This window comes from Gallus gallus, chromosome 1 (assembly GCF_016699485.2).
Source record: "Gallus gallus isolate bGalGal1 chromosome 1, bGalGal1.mat.broiler.GRCg7b, whole genome shotgun sequence".
NCBI classification, from domain to species: Eukaryota; Metazoa; Chordata; class Aves; order Galliformes; family Phasianidae; genus Gallus; species Gallus gallus.
This window is the reverse complement of record NC_052532.1, coordinates 177,189,112-177,216,589: the sequence shown is the minus strand read 5'-3', so window position 1 is coordinate 177,216,589 and position 27,478 is coordinate 177,189,112. Positions and strand designations below refer to the sequence as shown.

The 27,478-nt window shown below is 44.4% G+C and overlaps 1 protein-coding gene across 3 annotated transcripts in view; it reads right to left on the bottom strand.

Annotated features, from left to right (window-relative positions):
* The window catches only part of SPATA13 (spermatogenesis associated 13), a 148,599-nt gene that overhangs the window by 55,711 nt on the left and 65,410 nt on the right, over window positions 1–27,478 (bottom strand). For 2 of the 3 annotated variants that reach the window (XM_015279108.3, XM_015279130.3), the window contains exon 1: window positions 18,783–19,017. The exons of the other annotated variant lie outside the window; for it this stretch is intronic. In XM_015279108.3, coding sequence (XP_015134594.2) covers window positions 18,783–18,980 — 198 coding nt within the window. In that variant the 5' untranslated portion in view covers window positions 18,981–19,017. Of the gene's footprint in view, window positions 1–18,782; window positions 19,018–27,478 lie in introns of those variants that run through there. 3 annotated transcript variants of the gene reach the window in all.

Below are 27,478 nucleotides of genomic sequence, written 5' to 3'. Positions count from 1 at the left end.
GCCTGTTTTCATGATATTCCATTAATCTTCTAAGCTGGAGCTTGCAGGTCAGACTGACAATTTATGTGTTGTAACAGCACAGGATAGCTCTGAACTGAAAGATTGAATGCATTCTTACTACAGAAGTTAATTTACGTTGGCAAGCTGTCCTTGCCTAAACAATGGAACACATGGACACTTCAAGTTCTGTCAGTCATTATGGCCCTTTTAAATAGGCCTTGATAAGGTGCAGGCTATGAAGCTCTAATGCAAAAAACCTTAGCAGCCTTCCCCTCAGTACCCTGGGTCATATAATTAGAATATGAAGCTGGACGTGGGAGCACCAATCCTACCCTAGGGCCATCTTTTGCCTAGGAAATACTGAACACAACAGCTTCCTGAATCAGATCTCTTCCCACCTCTTGATTTTTACAGCACAATTCGGCAAACCCTCTGCTTCTGTACTGGGACTGGAAAGGCTGCTTTGCTCTCCCATTTTCCCACACCAAGCCAGAGATGCTGCTGCTCCACCTGCTGCTGTTCAGGTCATCTCCTTCAATTCGAGTTTCTGTGGGAGAAGTGATGGCTAAGAGCATGCCACTACTTGGCCTCTCTGCTGCTTTTTCCATATAGGCTGTGACATGAGATGGCAGATACTAAGCTGAACATGGGTCAGCAGTGTGCAATTCCTGGCTGCACTAGGGAAAGTATGGCGAGCAAGTCAAGGGAGGTGATCCTTCCCTTGTACTCAGTGCTGGTGAGGCTGCAGCTGGAGTGCTGGGTCCAGTTCTGGGTCCCCAGTACAAAAGAGACCTGCACATACTGGAGAGGGCCCAGAGAATGCCAGCAAGATGCTGAAGGCGCTGAAGCACCTCTCCTGTGAGGAGAGGCTGACAGCTGGGACTGCTCAGCCTAGAGAAGAGGGGGATCTCCTCAATATCCATAAATACCTGAAGGGAGGGTGCCAAGAGGCTGGAGCCAGGCTCTTCTAGCATCATCCAGTGCCAGGAGCAGAGGCAGTGGGAACAAAATGAAACACAGGAAGCTCTGACTGAACATCAGCAAACATCTTTCTCCTGTGTGGGTGATCAAGCACTGGCACAGGATGCAGAGAGGCTGTGGAGTCTCCATTCTTGGACATCTCCAGAATCTGCATGAGTGTGGGACTTGGCACCCCAGTCTGGGTGTTCCTGCCAGAGGAGAGGTTGGGCAGGTGACCTCCAGAGGCCCCTTCCCACCTCAACCTTTCCCACCTCACTTCTCCTGTGCTTCTGTGATGAGCCAGCTTGCTGGGCTGCCCCAAGCTGATACAAGGCAGGTGGTGGAGGTAAACATCCAAGGGCAGGGAGGAAAGCACAGGTAGAAAAGTGGAAGCTCCTCCTTTCAAGAGCCACAGGACTCCTGAAATGGCTTCAGACTCCACGTTTGTCTCAGGAGCTCATCTCTGTGCCATGGGGGAGGGTTGTGTGGGCGTGACGTGGGGGTGCAGTGGGTGCCGGGAGCAGGTTGGCAACAGAAACACAAAGACATGCAAAAACTTATGGCAACATCTCAAATGGGAAATATTTTTAAGTGCGTTTTCTGAAAAGCAGGAAAATACTTTCTCCAGAAAATGAGTAAATTGAGCTTTTTTCTGAAGCGTTGTGTCACATTCAGAGATTAAAATCAGTCATTACTGTAAAAAGAGATTTTAATCTGCTTTGTATTTGGATTCTGATTCAATTTCCACCTCACCACAAATATAATACAAATAAGGTCTCAGTGCAGGGATACTGAGGGTGCTGTATACCTCACAAGTACAGATGCCATCCAACTTTTTTTATGCAGAAAAGAATGTGATAAACCAATCTGTGCTCAAACAGCTATTCAGCCTTACTGGTAATTGGATGGGCAGTGTGTAGAGGCCAGCCTTTAGCAGAATGCTGAAATCTGCTGGTATAAAACCTGCTCTCACAGCCTGCAAAGCAGCGGGTCTTCCTGCTTTGCCATACGCAGCATATGTTGAGCCGAGCTGCTGGTGACACCCCCTGTCAGCATTGGGGAATTTTCCTAGCACAGGCAAGATTCATATGAAAGCTTTAACTCTACAAGTCCTGAAAATCCACGTACAAATGTATTCCAGAATATTTTTTTAACCAATGCATCCAAGATGCTCCGTTTTAACAAGCCAGGTTCGATGCTACAGTACCCTCCCAGGCCAAGAGAAGATACTTCATTTATCAGAAGTCCTGCTATTTTTCAGCTGATAAGCAGCTCTCATGCAGTATTCAGATCATACTCCGAGAAACACTCAGATAACCACCATCAGGTGCCATGTACAACATTCTACATCTCCATCTCCCAACCCTTAAAAGAAGTACTAAAATCAAGTGGAAATGATTCAAAATTGACTGCTGTGTTTTTCATTGTGCTGAAGTCTAAGGAAAGGGGGACAGGGGGAGTTCAGGCTCTCCAGAGAAATAATTATTTCCTAATGTTTGCAGTAAGAGGTCACAGCTTCTACTAAATCATCCCATGTGCTGCTAAAGTACACACTCTTTTCTCACCAATCTTGCTTTTCCTACCGCCTAGAGCACCAAAGCTACAACATAACCAGTAGAAACCAACATGCAATTTATAAACAAATCTCATTTTACTGGAACCTCTAAGCTTTTGAGAATTTATTATTCCAGATTTAGCCTAGTATTAAACAAGAGTGAAATCCAGGCTTTATAGAAAGAATTAAACTTGCTAACGCGCCTTAATGAAGGAGAATTAGCATGCAATCAACCCCAGCCTCATTTACCCCAAAACAGGAGCTGTTTTCCCAGGAGGGATATGGAGTGCTTGTGACTGCTGTCGTGTAGGAGCTCACGTGGTGCCTTCAGCCTACACTTCAGGTTTTGGAAAATACTTCAATGTCATCAACAGTCCACTCTCGGTCACATAAACTTCTGACTATTTCCCCACTTTCTTTTAATGGGTAAACAACTCCTAACTTCTTAGTATTGCTCGCTTGGCTAATTGTGCATAAAGTTACATAGAAACCTCTCTCACTTACTAACAACTCCTAACATCTCTTTCTCCTTCGTGTTTGCCTTTTTTTGCTTATTCCTCACAAACACACAACAGCTGACCTGTTGGCCATTACTCCAAGAAAACTGGCAGTCAGCAACTTGTTCCTTCTGCCATCTAGTTCCTTACCCTGACTTCAGTTTATATACACAACCGGAGCTACGATCTTGCAAACATTTTGCACACGTCGCTCTATGCTGTGGCGAGCTTAAAATCACCCCTATCTCATCAGATAATCTACAGGTAAGTTTGTGCACAACTGGTGTTTGATTTGTACAAGTGGGGCCAAAGGCCAATAGTGTGATCGCTTATTTTGAAAAGATACTGTTTTTTAACAGAGAGATATTTGCATTAAAGATTCCTCCAGCAGTCACTAGAACAGAACTGTTCCTCTGGCCTAGCTCCTTGCTTGCTTAATGATGGCTGGGTGATTTCACAGAGACGGTGGGGACTGTGGCTTTGGAAGTCCCTTGCTCCTAGACTGAATTAAACCTCACTACTTACAGGTACGCCTTGCTAACAATGGAAAGTTACGGTCTTCATCTACATATCAAACAGTGATAAAAACTTCATAGAAACTAATTACGATACATTTTCTGTGCCAAATAGTTCAGGTTTTATAACACAGACCCATACCATACTTTTCTCGCAAAGCAGGCTTCAGAAGAGAGCCGTGATTAACATTGTTTGCTCAGGCTACACCACATCTTGGTCTCATTAAGATAGATTTTCCCAAAATCTAAGCAACGGATTGGCTTCATACCCTCTTGGAAAACACCTGACATAACAGTGTGTAAAAGTGCAGCAGCCCAGCGCAGTTGCAATCAGTGAAAAGACACCGATATGGGGTGTAGCCATTGGCTTTGATCCACATTCAGGTAGGCATTTGCTGAAAGGGCTCCAGAAAGCAGAGTTAATACCAGGGAAGCTTCCCCCACATCTCACTGCCAGCACAGTCAGCTTGAGCTCGCGGCACACAAAGTGCTCTGCTGTGGGTTATGGAAGTGCAGCAATGCACAGTGCCCACATAGCACTGCGCGATGAGCCGCACAGATCACCTGCAATTCTGAAAACCACATACACTCTAACAGAGGGGCAAAGGACACTGAAGCCAACACACAAAAGATTAAATATTAGTCTCAATCCAGTGGTTTTGCACTTAACTGTAATAACTACCAAAACCATAACTGTAAATGTAATTAATTCCCACAATACAATACATACCTAAATATTTATGTTGTCCTTGAGACCTGCTGTTCTGGATAAGATTGAATGTAAACATCTGAAAACCCACTGCACAAAATGTTGCACAGCATGGATCTTGTTCCAGAAAGCTTGTCTGGGCTCAGGGCTGGAGCTGCAAGATGCATGCCTGTGTGCCCACAGCCCTGCAAGAAGCTGGGCATGGCCAGCAGCTCTTTGCATCTTGCAGGCTTGAGTCTCCAGTTAATATGTAACGAAAGGGCTGCACAGCCGTTTGTGAAATCAGCAAGTTAAACATACACTGACAATAACTGCAACGAGGGAGAAGCAAGAGCATTCACACGAACATTTCATTAAAATCTGTTTGCTGCGTAGTTTCATATACAGTATTTATATATTTCCCATATGAAAGCAAAAAAGTCTGGGGAAGTGTTCTGGTGAAAGTGAAGTTAAGCAGCCCAGAAAGCACTAAGCTAAAGCTGCAACCTCTAGTTAAGTATTGCACAGAGTTGGTTATTATCAGCTGGAGCCTACCGGTGCAAGTTGCATCTGCCAGCATGGCCAGTGTGGAAGACCAAGAGCAGCACATGCTAAATACTTCTCCACAAAAATAAGAGCAAACCCTAAAACGTTACTACCTTGCTCCAGTATTCACAGGTGTTGGCAGCAGAACAAAGTACCAAAATCACACCTGCTTATTTACCGGAACAAATAAAAGAGGTAGAAATCAAAGGTTAAATGATGTCTCGAGAGCTGCAAAGCACAACACGAAAGTAACTCTCTGTGTAGAATCCACTGCAGGTGCAGAGCTGAGTTACTATTCAGTAATTATTATGGCAGAACAATACAGGGTGGAAAATCTGGCAGAAAGATGGGATGTGGTTCCCTGCTTTTCCTTCCTGGTGTCCAGAGGAAGCAGCTGCTTTACTCAGCCACCCAAACTGATGCCAGGATCTGTGCCTGGCGTCACATTAACAAATGCAGAATGCCCCTGGCTTTGTTCTTTCCAGTCAGTAGGAAACATACTCCTCCTCCCCTCCTATACATCCCTTCCTATCCACACAAAGTAATATATAACAGAAGATCTGATATGTGATTCTGCAACCTCCAACTTCACTGCATGCTTTTTTTCTGAGTAGGATAACGTGGAGAACAGCTGTAATCCTGAATGCAAGAGAACACTGATTCAAAGAGAAATGGATTTCTGTGTTACATTTCTTGGAGTTATTCTGTGAATGATCGCAAAGAGAATGTTTAATAGCAACATTACATTTACTTCTTAAAAGTAGAAATGCCAACAGATTTACTCAGTAACATACTTACATATCCCAAGAGCATTTCAAAACATTAATAATAATTTATAATGAAGTGTGAGATTTCATATGTATCTCATGCAATAATTTGAAATTCAGATATTTTTGAATCTCTAATTATTAGTAACGTTCATTTTAGCTGAAAGCTCTACTGGAATCTAAGTAGCAAGAAAATTAACCACAGGAGCCTAACAGCAGAACTGTAACTCCATGTTTGACTTGTGCTCAAAGCTTTCAGTGGAAAGAGGAAAGCAAGCTTGTCACTGTGATACTCTTCCCATTCAGTGTTGGTCTTTTACCATGTTAAGCCTTCTGAACCAGATACAAGGTCCACTGAAGTTAAAGAGGCAATTTCCTCTGCTTCTATCAAGCTTTAAGTAAAGATCTTGATAAAGGCAAAGTCTAAATAATTTTCATGGTCTCACACCTGTCACCAGGGTTCTCACCTGTGGTGCTGCCGTATGACTGGTGATTATGGTTCTGAGAGAGAGGAAGTGAAGAAAATACCACGTTACTCTGAGGTTTGAAATGTTAAGAGAAACTGAAATGGAGATAGCACTACATCTCCGGGCAGCTCACAAGTACGAAGAAAAGGCTTGGGATTCGGAATAAATCGGAAAAAAATAAAATTATAAACAACTGAGAAACAAATGTGGAAAATGGGTTTTCTGACAGATTTTGTTATTCCCACGCAGGAAACACTGTTTATGCTTGGCACGTCGAATTCTGTTACAGAAAACAGACCAAAGTTTAGAGAGCTGTATGACACTTCAATGTCTGGCAACATTGGCAGAAAAGTCGGGTCCAACTTTGGCAACTCAGTAACTGAAATATCTTCATGAAGTTCCTGTTTAGAACAATAGTTCATTATATTTTGTACCTGAATTGTACCTCTAATCTCAGAATCTTGAAGTACTTAACAAACTTGAGTTAGTCAGACCTTCAGAGCACGTGAAGCCTGTTATACTTGTTCTAACATTTGCTTTTTTTTTTAATGAGGAGACCAGTGTCTGCTCTAACAAAGTCCAATGTTCTGATGTTGCTATATATCCTGTGCCCTCACCCCAGGATCCCATACCGCATAACTATTGGTCACTGCAGTAAAAGCTGGTCCCAACCTTCTGGACTCAATCGGATTCTTCTTTAGCAACGTAAGGTTTAGCAGAGTGCTTCTCCTCATTGGCGTCTCAGTCATCAGTACTGGAAACTAGCCTCAGTGCACTCCATAAAACTTCTGGACTGCTTGTGCCCTGCTGTTTCATCCCTCTGGCAGGTACAGGAACAGCTGAAGTTCCCCATGAGAGCCAGGGCTCACTTACTATCTGTTCATGACAAATCAGAACACAGAGAAACAACAAAAAGAAATTCATAAAATTATAGAAGCACAGAATGGTTGGTGTTGGAAGAGGCCATCTGATTCCGACTCCCTGCCATAGACAGGTACACCTCCCGCCAAATCAAGCTGCCTAACTCCCCATCCAACCTGACCTTGAACACCGCCAGGGATGGGGCATCCACAGCTTCTCTGGGCAGCTGTGCCAGCGCCTCATAGTGAAGAATTTCATCCAAATATCTAGTCTAAATCTCCCATTTTAGTTTAGCACCATTACCTCTTTTCCTGTCACTAGAACTGGTACTGCTGGGAGTTTCTCTCCACTATTCCTGTATTCTCCCTTTATGTACTGGAAGGCCACAATGAGGCCTCCCAACAGCCTTATCTTCTCCAGGCTGAACAAGTCCAGATCCCCCACCCTTTCTTCACAGGAGAGGAGCTCCAGCCCTCTGAATATCCCTGTAGCCCCTTCTGGTCCCGCACCAACAGCTCCATGTCTTCTGTGTGCTGGGGGCCCCAGACCTGGACTCAGTACTCCAGGTGGGGCCTCACAAGAGCTCAGAGGGACCATCCCCTCTCTCTCTCTGCTGCAGCCCAGCATACTGTAGGGCTTCCAGGCTGCAAGCGTATATTTTTGGCTCATGTTTTTTTTCATCCACTAAATTGAAAAAGAAGATAAAAAGAGGCAAGGCTGCTTGTTGTTGTATCAGCTACATTAAGACATCTCAATCTTAACAGCTCCATGCAAAACAAAGTAGGCCTTGTAAGAATATTTAAGTTAGCAATTGCAGATAATCCAGGCATAGCCTCATTCATAAGATCAATTTATCACGGGGTCAAATAAGGCAATTAGGCCTGGACACTGGATGCAAAGGAGATCTGATTAACAACCATCACCTGAAAAGGTGTTCTAAGTGATCTGGTTTTATTTTTAAAAACATTTTAAAGCCTTTGAGAAGATTAATTCCTCAGCCAAAGAGCTGCACACCTTGCTGCTGCTAAGGTAAACTGATGAATTAATTGAATCTTCAGCACCGGAATATTCTTTGTAGGATTCTGAAGGGATAGCACTTTGTTATTGCTAGCATCAGTACAAAAAAGACACTGGTGTCCTTTGCCCTGAAAGTCCCTGAAAGTCCAAAAAGCCAGATGGAAATATTCCGGCCGTCTTCTCTCTCCCTCTTTTTCTTTGTCATGCTGTTCTGCAAAAGATTACATCCAGAATCGCAGAACTTGTTTATATTCTTCAATAATAAAAGCTCATTTTGTAAGGAAGACTATGTAAAATCTTCATCAAGGGCATTATCTTTTCAGTACTGCCAGTGGTGAGCAAGTTTGAAATTAGAGTGCAGCTAATAAAATACAGAATTTGAAAAGATACCAAATGGATGTCAATACTTAAAATAAGAAACAGATACACTGGAAACAAATAGTGAAAGATCCAGCACAAGACTTTTAGCCAGATTTCTGAATCTCCTTCTCAAGAGAACGTTGTTAGAACTGGACTAAATTCCAAAATTCCATCTCACCAACCATCCTGTCTCCAAGAGGCTTAAGGAAGAACACGAAACAACACAAACACAGAAATGTTTGTCCTCTATTTTACTTTCTCATGGCAATCTAAAGGTTGGGATCCTCCTAAATCACCAGCTGCATCCAGAAAGCACTGTTTTTCAGTTCTGTTCTGAGAATCTTTCATGAATTTTCTTGCTTCCTTTCTGTTTTCACTAATTCTTTGGCTTCCACATCCCCACATTCACTGACTTCCCATAATTAACTTGTACAGTGGGTGAAATGCATTCCCTTTAGTTTGATTTTAATCTCCTGCCTGGGCGATGCTGTGTCTGTTTGAAAGCCTCATCCTGCCTGAGGGAGCGGAGCAGTGGGTGCCTCCAGCCCTACAGACAGACATGTTGGAAGGGAGGTGATGCAAGAAACAGGAAGGAAGGCTTTCCAGGGGGGTTGAGAAAGGGGAGAGGTTTTGGCCAGAGAGCGTGTAGGCAGATATGCTAGTTAGGTTTGTGGACTATTGCCCAAACATTTAAACAATGGTTACTCTTGCTTCTTCTAACATTAAGGGGGATTCCTGATCTCAATGACTGCAGGAATCCCCCTTAATGATTTATAAATCATAAGCAAATAATTCATTCCTTAAATGTATGCTGTTCTTGATATTTTTTTCCCCTATGTTCTCTACATACTATTAATATTTTACGCTGTCATCCAGTTTTAACAGATGTATTTAATTCACTCCACATTTTTACAAGCCACACAGTCAGAGCTCTGCTGATGAATGCCATCAGTTCCCCAAAAAACCCTCATTCCTCTCTTAGCAGTCAGGGCACCAAGAATGCCATGTTCCACATCAGTCATTTCTCTAGTGTGTTACAAAAGCGTGTAGCAGCAAGGTATTTGTCCACCAGGTCTGCTTTCTTCCTGGATAGCTAAGCCGTTCCATCAGAAACACAAAAATGTTCTTACACAGCAACTAACCACCCAGCATACCAAGGAGCCATGGAGCCCTTGGTTCATTGCTGAGAGGTTACTTTTAATTACAAGGTCCCGATTAACACATTGGAACAAGGCAATAGCTTTGGAACATCAAACAGTTCCAAATCACTGTACTTAAAAATGCTGAGCTTTGTCATAAGCAAGGAGAACAAGTCGCAAAGGCCAAAAGGAAAGCACTTCAGCTCAGGGTGAATTTAAAGTCCTGTTGTAGGACTTGGTAGAAAGCTGGTGATTTAGAAAAGACAGCTTTCAGTAATTAACTTTGCAGTGTCATAACCTGCCAAATTTTTCCCATGAGTTATCTCTAATCTGCAAATTGATAGCATCACACAGGAACTTCATTTTAAAGATAGTTTCTGTGCAATATTTGTCTTTAACACTTTTGCGTTGATTTTACTTGGCTAACCGGAGCATTTTTCCTCATTGTTGTTATTATTATTACTACTACTATTACTATTATTCAGGTTTTAATTTGGTTCCTTTGATCTGCTAAATAGATGAACCATTTTATTGGCTTCACCTGGAGATGTGACATCTCCCTCTTAGAAACAAGCACTCTGCAGTTCAGTCTCTGCAGCAGTATTAATGCAGGGACAGATCCTGGTTTCATTTGAGCACTTTACTTGAGTTCTTCCATATGCAAGTAGAACACAAAATTATCATAATTAAGAGTTAGTAGAAAATAGAAGGGAACAGGAATAAGGAAGTACACTCCTCATTATGCCAGTGCTAACAATAGTAAAAATGAATGCAGGATCTCTTGTAGAGTGAGAAGTTTCTTTCATTAAAAGGAAGGAAACATCTAACAAAGTACATGAGTTGAGCTCAGCAACTGTTGCCGCGTCTGTCCTGCCCTGAGTGGGCAGTTCGGGGAGCTCTTTAATGTCTGAACTTTGAACATTACAACAGACTTTTATTTTCGACTGCCACACGTGTGTATTAAAGCCTTTTGAATTTTCTCATCGTAGGAAATGTCGGAGAGATGAAAGGGTGAACGAGAACTTTGGAGTGCGTCAGCAGCGGTGGGAAGTTTGAGCCAGAGCCACAAATGTAATAAAATAGAAATTGCTGAAAGTGTAAGCTACAAAAATATCTATTTAACATTTCTGCTTAATTTCGTCAAAAGATGAAATGAAGAAAGATAGCACAGATAAAGAAAGCATGAATTACTTACTAAATCTAACAGCATGCAGCTGATGACTAGTACTTAAACCAAGGTCACTTTCAATGAGCATGCAACAGCTGAGTCCAAAGAGATGGTTTTGGTGAAGAAAAGAAATATATATGAGGCAGCTGGTTCTTGTACACCAAATTAACTCATATTGATGCACGCAGCAGTGGGAGAAATGACCTCCAAAAAAGCAGTGATGACTTCCAGGATCATGCATATAGCCAGCCCAGTGTACAAGCAGAGCCAGGTTACAGTGTGCTTAATCTGCTTCTGAGTTTGTTTGACACGATTAATCAAATATTCTGTGGAAGAATAAACCATTTGCACAGCATGAAGAAATAAGACAAAGCATGGAAAGACTAAATACAACATTCTACCTATGAAAAATGCAGGCTGTGGTCAAGGAGCCTCTCTCGGAGGGCAGGAGCAGCAGTGCTCCCAAGGATTCCACTGCAGCCCAGAACTGATACATGTAGCCTGGCCCTCAGATTTAAGTGAAGATATAGCATGGTGAGAGAGCCCACACACAAGAGAGCCGTCAGAGCCCTAAACTCTGCATTCCATCCACCCTAACAGTCAGCAGACAGCTTGCAGGAAGCTGTGGGAGTTAGCAGGCACTGAGCTTGCTCCTGACTGGACCTTGGTTAAGTGGGCTTTTCCCTGCGGTTTGTGTGTGCTAAGTAGCCCCCATCTCTTCATGTGGACCCCAGACTCAATTCCTTTGACAAACTGTACTAGAAAAAACTACACAGATCTGTTAGGAAGCATAAAGTAAGCAGACAACACTAAATACATTTATCAAAGTGTATGAAACAACTGTATTTGTGATGAAATGTCAATGATTAATGCCCCATCCCTGAGATGTTCAAGACCATGTTGGATGGGGCTTTGGGCAGCCTGACCTAGTGCCTGATCTAGTGGTTAGCAGGGGCTTGGAACTAGATGATCTTTGAGGTCCCCTCCAACCCAAGGCATTCTATGATTCTATGGCTGATTCTATGCTTCTGTGATTCTGTGATCTATCAGATTTCCTTGCCGACTGGTAGGACATCAGTTTGCAAGAGGCTGTGTGTCAGGACCAGCCCACCAGTCACATGAGTGAATTTGTGCATTCCCACTGCTCCACTCCCCTGCTACTTCCCAAATGCAAATTTCTGAGCACACTTATGAATGGGGTATCCTCTCCAGTTCTCTGGGGACTTTTTAGTGCCATGCAAAAAAAAACAAAATGGTTTTGTGTTTAATGACACTTCAACAATAATGTTTCTTTAAGGGAAGGAAAAAGCTTCATTTAATCTACATTTTGCCTTTTGAGTCTAAATTAATTGGTGGGCTAATGATTATTTCTCTGTACCTCATAGACATTAAAGATACTATATGTGCCTTGATAAAGCTGGTTTGAAAACTGAAATATGTCTATACCTTCTAGGAGAGGATAAAACCTCAGCTGTTCTGTGTGATAACACTTGTGATATTTGCACAGTTTCCATTTTCAGCCTATTTAGGTCTCAATAGTCACGTCGTTTCTCTTTCTGGGACTTCATTGTCTTCTACAACCTTTCATTTATGTTGCCAAACTTGGCCTTCACATACACCACTCTGCTAGAAAGTTCTCTCTTGCTGCCATCCTCCTGACAGTGCAGTGTGGTCTGCACAGAAATCAGAACATACAGTGGGTTCCCACTTGCAGCAGATCAGTGGAAGTAAAGGTCTGTGGCTAATGCAGCTAAGCTCTTGGTAAAGGTCTGCTCCCACTTGCGGCCATTCTACTTGGATGCTTAATATTCTCACTTTTCTTCCTCACAAAGCATATTCAAAAATTATTCCAGTTCAAAAATCCATCTCTGCTATGGATCCTGTGGTAAGCAGTATTGAGAAACTTTACTGGCTCAAAACTCAAGTGTCCTGAATGGAGATTTTAGACAAAAGTTCATTTTCAGAAGATTTTTGTTGTTTCTCCTTTGCAATAGGTATAGTGTTTTTCCCTTTTAATTTTCCCACCAGGGAGACAAGGCAGGCAAAGAGATGCAGAAAGTTAATGATGTCATATCTCAGACATTTAATTCTTTCCAACAGTGTAGGTGTTTTCCTTGTTAATTTGGCACTACATGCCTCCAGCATAAGTACATATAGATTAAGATTTTGTTCAACAGGCTGGCTGTTGAAATTTGCATTCCATTACTCCTTGCAGCTGGCTTAAAATTCTGTAACAGGTAAGTCTTCTGGTAAACCACATTACGTGTTACTGTTGAAGACTGTTGTGTTTGACTGCCCAGGGAGGTGGTTGAGTCACCGTCCCTGGAGGTGTTCAAGAAGCATTTAGATGTTGTACTGAGGGGCGTGTTTGAGTGAGGAAATAGTGGTGGTAGGTGGAAGGTTGGACTGGATGATCCTGGAAGTCTTTTCCAACCTCAGTGAATATATGATTCTATGAATTGGGAGTTCAGTCCTGCACACCATTTTCTTGCTCCCATTAATGGTAATCCCATTAGTACCAGCAGAACAACTCCTCCAGGACCACGTGGCTCCATGCAGTGTTAATACTTTGAGAACAGCAAAACCTAATTCTCAAAGGACCAACAAATACAAAGAACCATCTCTCCCTCAGAACACGGTATTAACCAAAATGAGGTATTTCTTGTGCATTAGCAAGGATGATTAATGAATACAGGCTAATACTGTGTGACTGAAGACAAGAAAATGCAGTGCTTAATTTAAAAAAGTGGGGGAGGGTTGCCTGGGTTTTGGCTGACTCTTCAGTCTGACTGTGAGCTGGGTGGGATTTTACACACAGATCTGAAGGCAAACGTGGCTGGCAGAAAGCTGGGAAACTGCCTTCAGTGAAGAGGAGCTACTTATAAAGAAATAGACGACTGGGGACAGGAACTATGTGAGGAGGGGAGGGGAGGGGAGGGGAGGGGAGGGGAGGAGAGGGAGTCATGCAATTTTATGGGTAAAACATGGATTCTAAAGAATCAGTTTGATCTCTTCTTCTCCAAAGGTAATGGGAAAAGGCCACAAAGTACACCCCAAAAGCCAAAACAGCCCCTGCTGTTCCAGTACTACCTTTCCCAGCACAGGCACAGGCTCAGTTAACACACTGAGATCCATAGTCACACCTCTCCTCACAAACATATGGCTTAACACATAGCAACTATTGAAACTCTGCCTTGGGGGAATTCAGATAAGGAAGGCTTGCAACCAGTGCACCATGATGCACTTCATATTTTCATTACATACCTAGCACACCTACCATCATTAAAATCATGTATGTGTGTATGTATGTTCACCTGTGTGTATATAATGGTTTACCACATTATTCTTAGGTTATTACAACAAAGTCCCAGCCATCCTTGGCATGAGCCAGGTTCAATCCTTGGCTCCACGCTTGTCTCAGTATTTTGCAATTGATGTTGTTTTAGTCAGTACTGCCAGCTACTGAAGCTCTGCACAGGGACATGAATGAGTCACACCAGGAATAAAATACCTAAGTCAGCAGATTAGAACTCATGTGATTTTGCTTCACTTTACTAATTGATCAATTACTAACTGTATCAGCTATGTTGCTTAAATCTAAATCAGACCAAGAGGACTTTAAATTACATTTTAAGGGTTCAGGCTGTGAATTTGGGCTACTGGTTTCATAGGGTGAAGCACAGGGCATATGAAGATAGCTGCTAATGTGCTGCGCTGCCACAGAAACACCCACAGCTGTGAACAGCCTGCTTGAATTCCTGCCTAGGTGGGAAGCTCGTTAGAATCCTCTAATTAAATGCATCTGGAGCTTTATTCAAGTTCATCTCTCAGACCTCAGCTGGGAAACACATCCATGCAGTGGTCTTCTGTGTCACAGCAAGCAGGGAAAGCTGTAGGGTGTCTGTCCTCTGGAGAGTTCATCTTCCCACAGACTGACTCAGTGCAACTGTCCGACTCTTATATGTGCTTTAAATAGACTACAATAGCACCATTTCATGAGATATAAAACTCCTAAATCACCTGACTGATGATCTGCAATTGCATCACTACTATTTTCTTCCAGAAAAGAAATGTATACGTTCTGTGATTTGGAATATTCAGTTGAATGGGGAACAGCTAAAAATGATGTATCCTCATTTGCTTACAATAAAACCTTAAAACAACTCACAAAATATAAATATTTCTGATGTAGCCCCATGAAATGTTTCCAACAGGCATAAATCATTGCCCTTTATTCCCTTCCCTTTAAGTATTCTTTCTAAAAATTCACCCAACTCATCAACTTTTTATCTGAATAACAGTCTCTGTTTATCAGAACTGCTTCGTAAACTCTTGGAAGTGAGTTCTGCTTATGTCCTTCTAAGGCTATGGAAATGGAGTATGCAGAGAGTGGCATCAAGGACTGTCAAATTATACTGCTCCTTGTGTTTATGAGTCGGAATCCAAAGGGCAGCCATATTTAGATGACAAAATAGAATAGAAGAAGAAACGAGGAATGCTAACAGATACAGTAGGTTGGTGTTCTTTTCAAACCTTATAGGAGAACATGCTGCTGTGCTTAGGAAAGGAGAAACAAAAACATACAATTACATATGAAATGGTCCAACAGGATTTCTGGCCTCTCTGAGAACAGATGCCTCTCAGTGCTACCAGGAGGAACTGTCACTGCAAATTGGAAGAATGGTGACAAGCACCAATTAGTCATTCACCGCTTTGACATGTTTGGTTGCTCCTCATTCATTTGAGATTTGCTTACTGATTGTACTAATCCACTGAAAGGCGAAAGATTTTGGAAGAGATTTACAAAGGTTACATGGAAATCCTGGTATCCAGCTCTCTCTAGGAAGCTGGGCATTGAACTGATGAGCTGTATCTTTAGAAATTATGCCAGCCAATTTGCAAAAAGGAGGGCAAGGAAAAACCGGCATGGTTTTAAGTTCCTTTGTTAGCTTTACCAGCCCAAACAGCACTGCTTTCTCCATCATAAATAAACAAATAAATAAATAATAGTCTGTTTGGAACAGAAGGGATTTGGCCATTTGCCAAGTATTTTCAGATTACAGCACACCAAAGGCTGCAACGCCTATGAGCCCCTCAGACATGATGCTGCCATCTACGTGCACATCTTGTGCAGGGAATGTGATGCATGATGGACACGCAGCAAGTCCCAAGTTTTAGGGAGGCGCAGCCCACCCTACGCATGAGACAAAATCCCTACCCATGGGCAGAATCATGTGGCTCTCCTACATCTTCCTGGGATTCCTGTGGTTTTATGGCTCTTCTCTTTCCAATTAGATCTAGATGTCTCCACCACTGCTTTGGGTTCTAATACTGGTCCACAAGTCAGCGTCCAAAAATGCCACCTTTTGTTACATGTGATGCACAGATACATTTCTTCCTTTGTGGGACGACAGCATGACGCTTAGTAATTGCATGGCAGTCAATGAATTAGGATTGAGTTGTGCCTGCAGCTGAAAGGCAGTACCTTCATCTCTTCATCTGTTTTAAGGTTGGTCCTTGGAAGACCACTGTCAAATTCTGATCACGGCTGATCATCACATAGGCTACTCTCATTGATCTTTCAGTTCTCTCGGATAACATCAGATACCCTCACCTCAGGTTTGTCCCAGCTATCTTAAGTTTGACATCAGAAAAGTCTGGTGTATGTATCCGAAGAGCAGTGTGTAACTTCACTCTCTGTGGGAGGAAGGCAAGGACTCTGATGGTGGCTTTCTGATAAATGAAGATCAATGATAGTCCCATTTCACAAAGAGGAGCAAATAAAAGGTAGATTAAGCCCCCGTGGGTCATGTTAAGGACTTAATAAATAACACCTTCTTTCTTTGGATCAGAGAGAGAATTCTGGCTCTTGAGTCTAGTTTGGGGTCTGCACATGGGATTTTACAGAACTGAAACTCGAGTAGATTCAAAATCATTCCCAAATGGATGAAGGTTCCTGGAGTCTGAGGATGGAAGGATTACCTTGTGTGCTCAGTTCACTTCTGCTTCACTCCTGGCTCACAAACAGTCACACCCACACTCTGAGTAGGTGCTCTCAACACAGTGGCTGCAAATATGTGTGGAATAGCAACGTGTTTTTTTCTAATCCCACAAATAAACAAACAACTAAATAAATTAATTAATTAAAGGAGATCAAAGTGATCTTTCCTACAGTTTTTTTTTTAACCATGTTTTTTAACCACAGACACAGATTCTACATCCATGAATGACATCAATGGCAGTAATTCCTTATCAAGACTTCCATGTGATTTCTCTGCTTCTAGGACATGACAGGATCCATCCAGTACAAACCAGGGCCAGAAATAGTATTCTCTAAGCCAAACAGGGCTGGACCAGTCTCTTTGGAAACCATGTGTGAGAGTGCAGAGTTGCTGTAAAGAGACGTTTGGAGCTGAAAGCACATGGGGCTCAGATGTCCTTTTCACCACCATGCAGTAGGACAGGCAGTTTGCCACTCACTGGTATGGAAGAGCTCTTGCCTCAAGTATAGTCCATACAGTGACTGTGCCAAGGCAGATGTAAGCGATGGGGAAGGACCCCACCAGCAGGGACTGGGAGAGCAAGGTGGTGGCAGGGAGGGATGCCAGGAGGACATGGGGGCCTGCAAGACTGGAGAGGTAAGAGCCAAGAAACACAGGGCTGCCATGCCTTCCTGAGGGGTCATTCTGTCCTCTGCACTGTGGAAAAGCTGAAGGAAATACACAGATTAAAAGAAGCTACATGGGAAAACAGGCAGAAAGAAGAAAAGTGCACTGGAATGGTAAGTTTCCTCGCGGCTTTTATGCATCCCCAAACACTTCAGCCTCACTTGAGTCACCGGGCAGCACTGCGAATGTCACATTTTTGCAGACCACATAGAAACAATTTCTCCAATGTACCAAGCGTAAACAAGCCCTCCTTTTGCATAGGTAAGTATTTGTTCCTACGCCTCTGATTTCCTCCCCTAAAACAAATATTTTTAAGTGTGGAACCACTGATACAAAACACTTCTGAGACCTCCCAGGAATGACTGCCTTTCCCAGGACTTCTGCAGGGTCTGGAGCCAGAGTCCCTGCCACACATTTTCTTTTGCAGAGTCTTTCCATTTTATGACTCTTGGAGCAACTGGTCATGTTTATTGATCTTTCCACACAGCTGCTCTTTTCCTACAGGAGCCCTGAGCTGGATTTTCTGTGGCCTGATGCACGAGGCCCCCTGTGTCTCTGCAAGAGGGGGTTTCCTGGTGCCAGCAACAGGAGCAGAGAAGGCAGTAGCTTTTTCACACTGAGAGTTTGTGGGTGTAAACGAAGCAGAAAATGCTACACACTGGCTTCACTTCCCCTGTAAAAAAATGTGCTTGTGTGATGGATTCCGAAATCCCGTGGGTAAGCTGGAGCCCAAAGCAGACGAGCTGCAGCGCACGAGGACGTGGCAGCAGGAATGCAGGAGAGCTGAGCTGGGAGGCACAGCCAGCAAATGGGCTGTGCAGCCTCTGCGTGGGGCAGTGTCTGCTCAGGGCAGCCAGCAGCCCAGAAGCATCCTCAGCACCTCTGCTTGCGTCCCTGGCAGCACCCACCTCCCCTCAGTGGCTTCCACCATTGCCCACCCATTTTAGCATATATCAGAGAAAAACAGGAATGACTTCATAGAATCATAGAATCACAGAATCATATGAGTTGGAAGGGACCACTAAAGATCCAAACCCCTGCAGTGAACAGGGACACCCTACAGCTCCACCAGGTGCTCAGAGCCCCATCCAGCCTGACCTTGAGTGTCTTCAGGGACGGGGCATCCACCACATCTCTGGGCAACCTGTGCCAGCTGTAAAGGACTTCTTCTTTATACCCAGTTTAAATCTCCCCTCTTTCAGCTTGAAACCATTTCCCCTTGTCCTATAACAACAGACCCTACTAACGAGTCTGTCCCCTTCTTTCTTACAGCCCCCCGTTAGATACCAAAGGCCACTCTCAGGTCTCCCCATGCAACAACAAGCACCTATGACCCTGAAATAACCCCGGTCTCTGGGGACAGCATCACCTGAAGGTGGGTTATGTTTCACAGTTTGCAAAGGCTGCAAAGGACGGTGGAGCTGAGCACCCTGCTCTGGGGTCACGGCAGCAGCAGTCCCCACATGCAGAAGCACTCAGAAATGGACGGATGTAGCAGAGAGGGTTTGTAACTTGAGGAAAGTGGGGGAAAAAAGTAGCAGAAAAGGAAACTTTCAGGGAAAGATCCATCTTACCTCCCTGCGGACCAGTCCAAAGTGCAGCACAGACAAATCTTTCCCCCAGAAACAGCCGGACAGAGCACACGGCACAGAGGACAGCAGAGGTGCTGCGACTTCCTCCAAACTCCCAGCCCTTCTGTGCTGCCCAGGAGCCGCAGCCCCCAGGCTGGGTGGGAGAAACAGCTGCGTGAGTGTCAGCACCGCACGCCCCATAAATTCTCCCGCAGCCTTCTGAAGACACGCGTCCCTGGGCAGAACACCCAAATCCCACAGGCTGTTGACATAGTAACCACCCTGAAGTTTTTTGCCCCCCTCAGAAAACAGTTGCGTCAAACAATTCACAGTAGGAAAGATTTATCCAGCCTGCAGCGTGCTGGATTTTGTGGTTTTATTTATGTAAGGAGTGAAATAAAGAGCGCGAATGTTTATACATCAGAAACTTCACACCCTAACCAAGGGCTCGTTTCATAGCTGTAGTTAATATTAAGAACTGCCACAGCTCTTTGAAGGAAGTTTGGGTCATTTCTACCCAAACGAAGGAGAAAAGCTCATTTCGAATGCACACATGAAGTAAAAGTTTAGAAACTTGTAAGGAAGTTTGAAAACGTTTTGGATTTTCCTCTGATTTATAAACATACATTTATCATAGAATCACAGAATCATTAAGGCTGGAAAAGACCACTGAGATCATCCAGCCTAACCATCCCCACCATGCCCACTGCCCACGGCCCTCAGTGCCACATCTCCATGGTTCTTGAACACCTCCAGGGACAGTGACTGCAGCACCTCCCTGGGCAGCTGTGCCACTGCCTCACCGCTCCTTCTGAGGAGTTCAGATCCCTCCAAAGATGCTTGAATCATCTGAAAAGTCCCCAGTGAAGTTCATAAAACCACAACAGCTACTGGGGGACGTAACAGCCAGGCTGCCCTGCAGGGCTTTTTCCAACCATGGCAGCAAACAGATGGGGACGTGGGGAGGTTAAAGTCACACTGAGTGGACCTTGACACCTGGAGTTGCTTTGAGCCTTACCTGCAGCACTGCAGTGCTCACTCAGCATTGCCTTCTGAAAACTTCCATATTTGCTGACCTATATAAGAGCTGAATTCTGTGTTATTTACTAAAGAAAACTTGTCTTTGGACAAGATTAAATCTGTGCTTAAGCTTGGAAACAGCAGAACATAGAGTGAAGGACTGAGTATTTCAGGCTATGCACCCTGCTACCCCTTTTCCTCCAACCCTGCCATTCATTACAAGTGGCCACAACCTTTCCCCACAACACACAAGTGATTTTCACTTAACTCACACCGTACATCTCCCTACCCCTCTAAATCTTCATCCATTTGTTTTTCCTTGCCCCCAGCTGTGGGAGAGGAGCTGAAAATCGTCACTCATTTCCCAACCTGTCATTTAAATGGGAAAATTCTTCAGAAGAAAAGAGGGAAAAGCGAGGCAGCGGGTGCCCCTCATCCTTTCCCTGTGTCCTTTCTGCTCTCTTCATTTCCCTTGTGCCATGTCTGTGCTGAGGCCTCCAGGGTAGCTCCTGCAGCAGACCCACTCCAAAATCAACCCACCAAAACGCCGTACTTCTCCATTTCACCAGCCCCACTCAGCTGCTCTCGCTGTAATTGTGCAATTTCTGCCTGCAGACCACGGGCAGTGGTTGGTGGGCAAAACAGTGGCCCTCAGCTACAGCTGATTACACCAAATGTTGAATACCCTCTGAGCCTTTCTGTGCCTGTGCTGTCTCAGGAGAATATTATTCCCTTATCCCACAGACTGAAATGCTGTTGTATCTCCATGTAGATAAGGAGTGCCATGCAGCTGAGCTTTTGCAGAAGGTAACCGACTGCAGTGCCTGCGATTCTCTGCACGTGGTGTGTAAAATCAGCCTTCACAAACTCAGCAACTCGGCTTTGAAAAACACATTACCATCTAGCAAAAGTATGCCAGAAGTAAACCAGATTTCCTTCTGCACAATGTGCATATCAAACAGACAAATGCTCTGCTGTCAGCAGCAATACCAGTACTGAAGTCTCTCCGCTTTTGTAAATTGAATGCAATTTTCATGAAATAAGCTATTAACTGAAACAACAACAACAGTAGTATACATCCTATAACTTAGCAGGACTCCAGCTATACCTCCCCTGGTAAATATACACAGTACCGTTTGTACTAAGACTGGTTAACATTGTACTTCTGAATCTGTTCTTGACCAGATTGCGATGATATCCTCCTTGGACTGTTTACTCATAAATTATATCATAATTAGACTGTTTTGTGATACAGAGATGACTTGGCATTGTAGCAGTTAGGCAATATAACCCCAGGGATTTCATGAGATAACAGAAATTTGCAAAATTGCACTTACTGGGACTGCTACTGAAGGCGAATCACCGCACTGCAGGGATGGCACTAAAGTCCTGTGTCCTCTCATGGTGGGGTTGGGAAAGCAAAGGAGTAAATGAAGGCAAGAAGTGGGCTGTGGCCCATGAGCTGCCTGCACAAAGCATTAGCAGCTGCTCAGTGCTGTGTTTGCAAATGCTGTGGTTCCTCTAGAAACACTTAATCCTTCCTGAATTCTGGTTGGCATTTATGGTGAAGTGAAGGCTGTAAAAGACCGTTCCTGATTACCTGCTCATCTGTATGGTCCATTCTGCATGACAATGGATTTTCAGCGAGATTTTTCAGGGTTAATTATTCAGGTCAGGTATTGGGCAGAGATTTATGAGAAGGGTTCTGAAAGTGAGGCCTCCTATGTTATGACCTTGGCCACAACATCAGAGGTGGATGTTGGTGGTATGGCAGTAGAGGTGGAACTTTCTCACCAATACCCCATCACGTGTTGTTGCCGTGTGGCAGATGGCAGCAGAGGGGCAGTCTGACAGAATGGTGTCTGACATGGAAGAGCATATGGAGCAAAGGTGTGTCCCTGAATGCCTCCATGCAAAAAAAAAAAAAATGGCATCCACTGACATTCATCAACGCTTGCTGAACATGTGAAGAGACCGAACACTGGATGTGAGCACAGTGAGGCACTGGTGGTGCATTTCAGCACTGGCAACAGCAGTATGAAATACAAGCTATGTTCCAGACAGCCATTCTCTTGTTCATCCCTGGTTAAAATGTGAAGTTCATGATGGGGACCATGTTGAGAAACAGTGTTTTGCAGCTGAGAATCTGCTGTACCAAACAGAGTTCTTGTGCTTTTTGTATCTGTTGTAGTTTACATCAAAATAAATAAGAGGCATTACTTTAGGAGTGACCCATGCACACAGTTATGTGCAGTGGCCTGTTTGATGGGATGTTGCACAGTGGGGTGGGGAGGTTTGCTTGCCGTCCTGAACATAAAGGAGGAGACAAAGCAGAGACAACACAGGAATCTTAAGATCCCCTGAAGCCAAGTCATGAGCACTCTATAAGTACGCTTAACTATCCTATAGAGTGCAATGCTGAGTTACAACTGGCAGTGGGGGTCTTGAAAACCATTTCATAAGTGGCAAAAAGGAGTGGTCAATTTTCAGAGTTCTCCTTTCCATTTTAGGGCTGATCTAAAAGTGAATTGGGTTTGGCCAAATGATTTTCAAAAGATTCTACTCAGTGCAGCAGGACGCAGTCCTAGAAGTCTTCTCCATGACCACAAATGATGAAATCCAGAATAAAATCACACAACAAAGAAAACAAGGTTTGTGTCCCACTCCTACAAAAGCTGAAGTTAAAATCTATTTCAGTATAATGAGATAAATCTTACAGAAACCAGAGAAGCAAGCCAGACTCATTTTGTAGCTGCTTCACTGGTTCAAGCAAACCAGACTTTGTATCATAGAATGGCTTGGGTTGGAAGAATCCTTAAAGACCATCCCACTGCCAGGTATGGGGCATCCACAGCTTCTCTGGGCAGCCTGTGCCAGGGCCTCACCACCCTCTCAGTGAAAAATTTCCCCCTGACATCTAAACTAATCCTTCCCTTTTTTAGTTTAAAGCCATCCCCCCTTTTCCTAGCACTATCAGACCAAACCAAAAAGTTGATTTCCCCCTGTATATAAGCTCCCTTTAAGAACTGAAAGGCCACAATGAGGTCTCCCCAGAGTCTTCTCTTATCCACGTTGAACCCCAGCTCCCTCAGCCTGTTTTCATAGGAGAGGTGCTCCAGCCCTCTGATCATCTTCGTGGTCCTCCTGTAGACCCTCTCCAACAGCTCCATGTCTTTCATGAGCTGGGAGCCACAGGCCTGGATGCAGCTCTCCGGACGGGGCCTCACGAGGGCAGCATAGTGAGGGACAATCCCCTTCCTCTCCCTGCTGGCCACCCCTCTATTGATGCAGCCAGGGGTACCGTTGGCCTTCTGGGCTGCAAGTGTGCACTGCTGGCTCATTACGACGTTTTCATCCACCAGAAATCCCAAGGCCTTTTCTGCTGAGCTGTTCTTAATGAGTTCTTCTCCCAGTCTGTACTCATATCCAGGACTGCCCCAAACCCATTGCAACACCTTACACTTGGCCTTATTGAATCTCATTAGGTCCGCATGGGCCCGCTATTCAGCTGTTGCGAAAGGGAGAGGAAAAGCTCCTCTTCACATAAACAGGAACTACTCCCATGAAAGTGTTAATCTTTTTAAAACTACCGTGCAACTCCTTGGCACTTCAGGGCCCTGGGAGTTTTGAGTCAGTGAGCCAGTTCAGATCACAGAATCACAGAACTGTACGAGTTGGAAGGGACCTCTACAGATCATCGAGTCCAACCCCTCTGCAAATGATGGAAACCTGGTACCTGGAAAGTCAAAAGACTCCGGTAGGAAAAAATTAAGATTAAGATTAAAATTAAAACAAACAAGCAAACAAACAAACAAAAAACCAGGAAGAAAACAGCAGCAGATGAAATTCTCTTTCTATCAGGATGGCCTCTTCTTGCAGGCAACAAACAGGACCTGAGGAAATGGCCACAAGTTGTACCAGAGGAGGTTTAGGTTCAACATAAGGAAAAACTTTTTCTCTCTGAGAGTGGTCGGGCACTGGAATGGCTGCCCAGGGAGGTGGTGGAGTCGCTATCTCTGGCAGTGTTCAAGAGGAGTCTGGATGAGGAGCTACGAGATATGGTTTAGTAGCTTGTGGTAGCAATGGTAATGGGAAGATGGTTGGACTAGATGACCCTGTAGGTCCTTTCCAACCTTGTGATTCTATGATCGATTCTATGATTATATGATTGTGTACTTTCATTTTAATGGCTACTTTCTGTTTTACCAAGTCACGCTGTGAATCTTGCCTACTCCGCTGGTAAGCACATAGCAGCTCCCACCCAGCCTTGGTATGCTGACATCACCCTCCTCCTCCAGACAGCCCTCACCCAATGAGGAAATGCACCTGAGCAGAGGAGGAAGGAAACTGAGGGAGCATCAAATATCGGTCTTGAGTGCCAGCACACCATAGCAGCCTGGTGCAGTCACCACTGGCTTTCTGTCAGAAACATTTTGGAAACGACACTTCTTTTTGTCTTGTATCCTGTAGCACATACTTTAAGGCTGACGTTCTGCCTCCTACCTCACTGGCTGTTGCACTGCACAGGTTGCACACACTGAATGCATGCGGGAGTAATTTCAATTGAATTTCTAACTCTCCTGTTCACAGGGAGGTATTTTGACTTCTGAAAATGAGAATCCTTTCAAAGGTCGTGCAGCACTGGTGTGCAAGGCTCTTGCTCAGCTGGCCCAGCAAGTTGAAAGACCAGTTTGAGTTCTGCCATGCCTGGCAGTTTTGTATTTCCTCCTCTGGCCATGAGTCTCCTCCATGGAGGAAAAGCACTCAGAGAGAGGCAGAACATGTGAGATGGATACTTTCTCAAGCACAGCCTCCTCGTGTCACAGCGTTACTCGATCAGTCGCAGCCATAGTGTCGTTATTAACGTGATATTTCTGCATGTAATCCAAGCCATGACACCAAGTCCACCAGCAGCCTCTGCAGAGAACTGTGCCCTGTTGTGCTTTAATTCAGCAGCTGCTCAGCACCACACAGCCGTCTGCTTGCTCTCCCCACATGGGATGAGGGAGAGAAGTGGAAAAAAAATAGAACTCAGAGCTGTACCAGAGCTGGCAACAAGAGGAACAGCAAGGATATGGGCAGAAGGACAGCAGGAGGAAGAAAGGAGGAGGAATGCAGCCCAATAGCAGGCCGGGATGCAAGGAAGGGCACATGGGGTCTACAAGGTACAAGGAAGGAGGTAAACCATGCTGGGTCTGTGCAGGGTGCCATAGCCTGAGAAACTCTCAGTGAGCAGCTATCTTCCCATCTTGGTTATAGAAAGGTTCACAACAAGGTGGAAGCAAGGAGTTGATCACTGCTTGTTCTCGTGTTTCAGACAGTTTTGGCATGAGCCCATGGTTCCCCAGCAGTGGTTCCCCAGCACTACGTAGTCACACTGCACTAACTTTAAAATCAGCCAGAGAAGGAAAGTGCAAAGTGTAGCTGTGGGAAACACATCTAAATGAGGATGAATGCCCAGAACAGAGCTTGCCATAGCAAAGCTTCACTGCAGCCTCAGCATGACATGAGCCTTGTGAGCCCTGTAGAGCCCAGTTGGCTTGGGATGGCCATTGGGTCACACACAGGGCTTTCCACACCACCTGTCTTATTTGGGATTTCCCCTCAGCTCATCTCCTGGCAATAGTGGTCCAGTTCCAAAGAAATGATTGGAAGGAATGACCTTGAGCACACCAGCACTGGCCATTTCACAGCTGCCATGTAGGACCTGGGCACAGACCTTGTGCAGATGGCTCAGAAAGCCTTGTGCTATCAGTGCTGCCATCCTGGTGAGATGACTTCATATTTTCCTGCCCCAAGGCTTTTTGAGCAATATATATATAAAAAAAGATGCTGAGCATTTCTTTAAACTAATCAGTCCTATAGGTAATGACTGTCTGATTGGATTTCCAGCAATACAAAGGGTCTAATAGTTAATTTATTCTTAGAAGAAGTTTTTTCTCTTAATGCTCACCAGTATTTTTCCACGTTGTTCCATGTAACTAAATTAAGTGTTCTGATAACAGCACTAAGAGCAGTGGAAAAGCCAACATATTAAATAAACTTGGCCACTTCTCATATTTTACATGCCATCTCTTGCTCACAGCCTGCGGGTTTAAGCACTTGGCAGCGGGAGACAGAGCAGAAAGTGGCACTGGAATTTGCCCTTCATCTCAGTCTGAGTTTGATGACTTTTATCTGTTCACCAAGGCAAGAAAGCCAGAGCTTTTCGTGTCATTACTTTGTGTGCTGATCTGCAATCCAGATGTTTGGAGGCCTACCAGGGCAAGAGAAGAAAAGAAGTATGGCTTAGAGCTACCCTGCAAGGTCTTTGAACCTCAGAGCTGCAGGAAAGCTTCAAAACATTGGCTAAAGAGAAGGCTTGAGACATCCATAGCACTGCCTCAACTCCAAGAAAACTGGAGATAATTTGCGCAAGGCAGCTCTGCTGTTCCACCCATCCTCTGGAAACTCATTGTCCAACTCCTGGTAAGCAAGCCAGGACACCCACCTGTTTGGGATCTGTGGAGTGCATCCCATCAGTGCTTGGTCTGATGCCCCTGCCCATGTTCAATGGCCTCTCTGTTCTGCTCTGCTCATGGAAAATACACCTTGGGTGTCTCAGTGCTCGCTCTGCATTTTAGCCTGGATCATCCTCCAGGCCACAGAGGTCCCACTGATGGTGTCACTCAGTTTTGCTGAGGAACAGTCAGTCACAATGGGCTGCTGTGTAGCAGCACGTGGATTGCTTATGGCAGCGCTTTGCCCAGAGACGTGGGTTCTGGTTTTAAGTAAACGAAAGGCAATGCAAGTAGGGGGAAGATGACTCAGGTGAAAGTACACAGATGTGCTACAGAACAAACATTATATGCGTCTAGGATTCCTCTGAGACTTTAAAAAGGCCTGTTTAGAAGGACTAAATTATTACCTACAGGTTCTAACTTAAAACAACAAGAATAAAGCTAGTTTGTTCATTTAAGAAAAAAATAGAAATCCTGCTTCTTAGAACAGTATGAAATGGCACTTTGAGAATAACAATATATTACTTTGGACATAAATAGCTGTCTAAAAAAGACAAGGGCATTAACAACTGGGGACCCCTCACTGAGAAGCACCAAGGCCCCCTTTTGCTACGTGGATAACCACTCAAGAGAGGTTCACTGGGGCACACATTCAGGACATCAAGAAGAAGCTATTGGGTATGATAAAACCAGAGGACTACTATCCACTCCTACTCTTTCAAGCTGGGGCACAGGAGGCTGCAACAAGGAAATTACAAAATATTAAGAGAGAGTTTTGTCACATGGGAAGATGCTGAAAGGATCAGGAGTTCGGGTAGTGCTCTCCTCAGTCCTCCTGGATGGTGACTGGAACTCAGGCAGAAGGAGGAGAACAGATCAGTTGAATGAATGGCTGCATGGGTGGTGTTGCATTCAGTGTTCTGGGTACTATGATAACTGAATCATAGAATTGTTTGAGTCGGAAAGGACCTTTAAAAGCCATCTAGTCCAACTCTCCTGCCATGAACAGAGTCCCATCCAGCCTGACCTCGAGTGACTCCAGGGACGGGGCATCCATCACCTCTCTGAGCAACCTGTGCCAGTGCCTCACTACCCTTACTGTGAAAAATTTCTTACTTATCTACAGTCTAAAACTCCTCTCTTTTAGTTTGAAACCATCTCCTCTTGTCCCATCTCAAC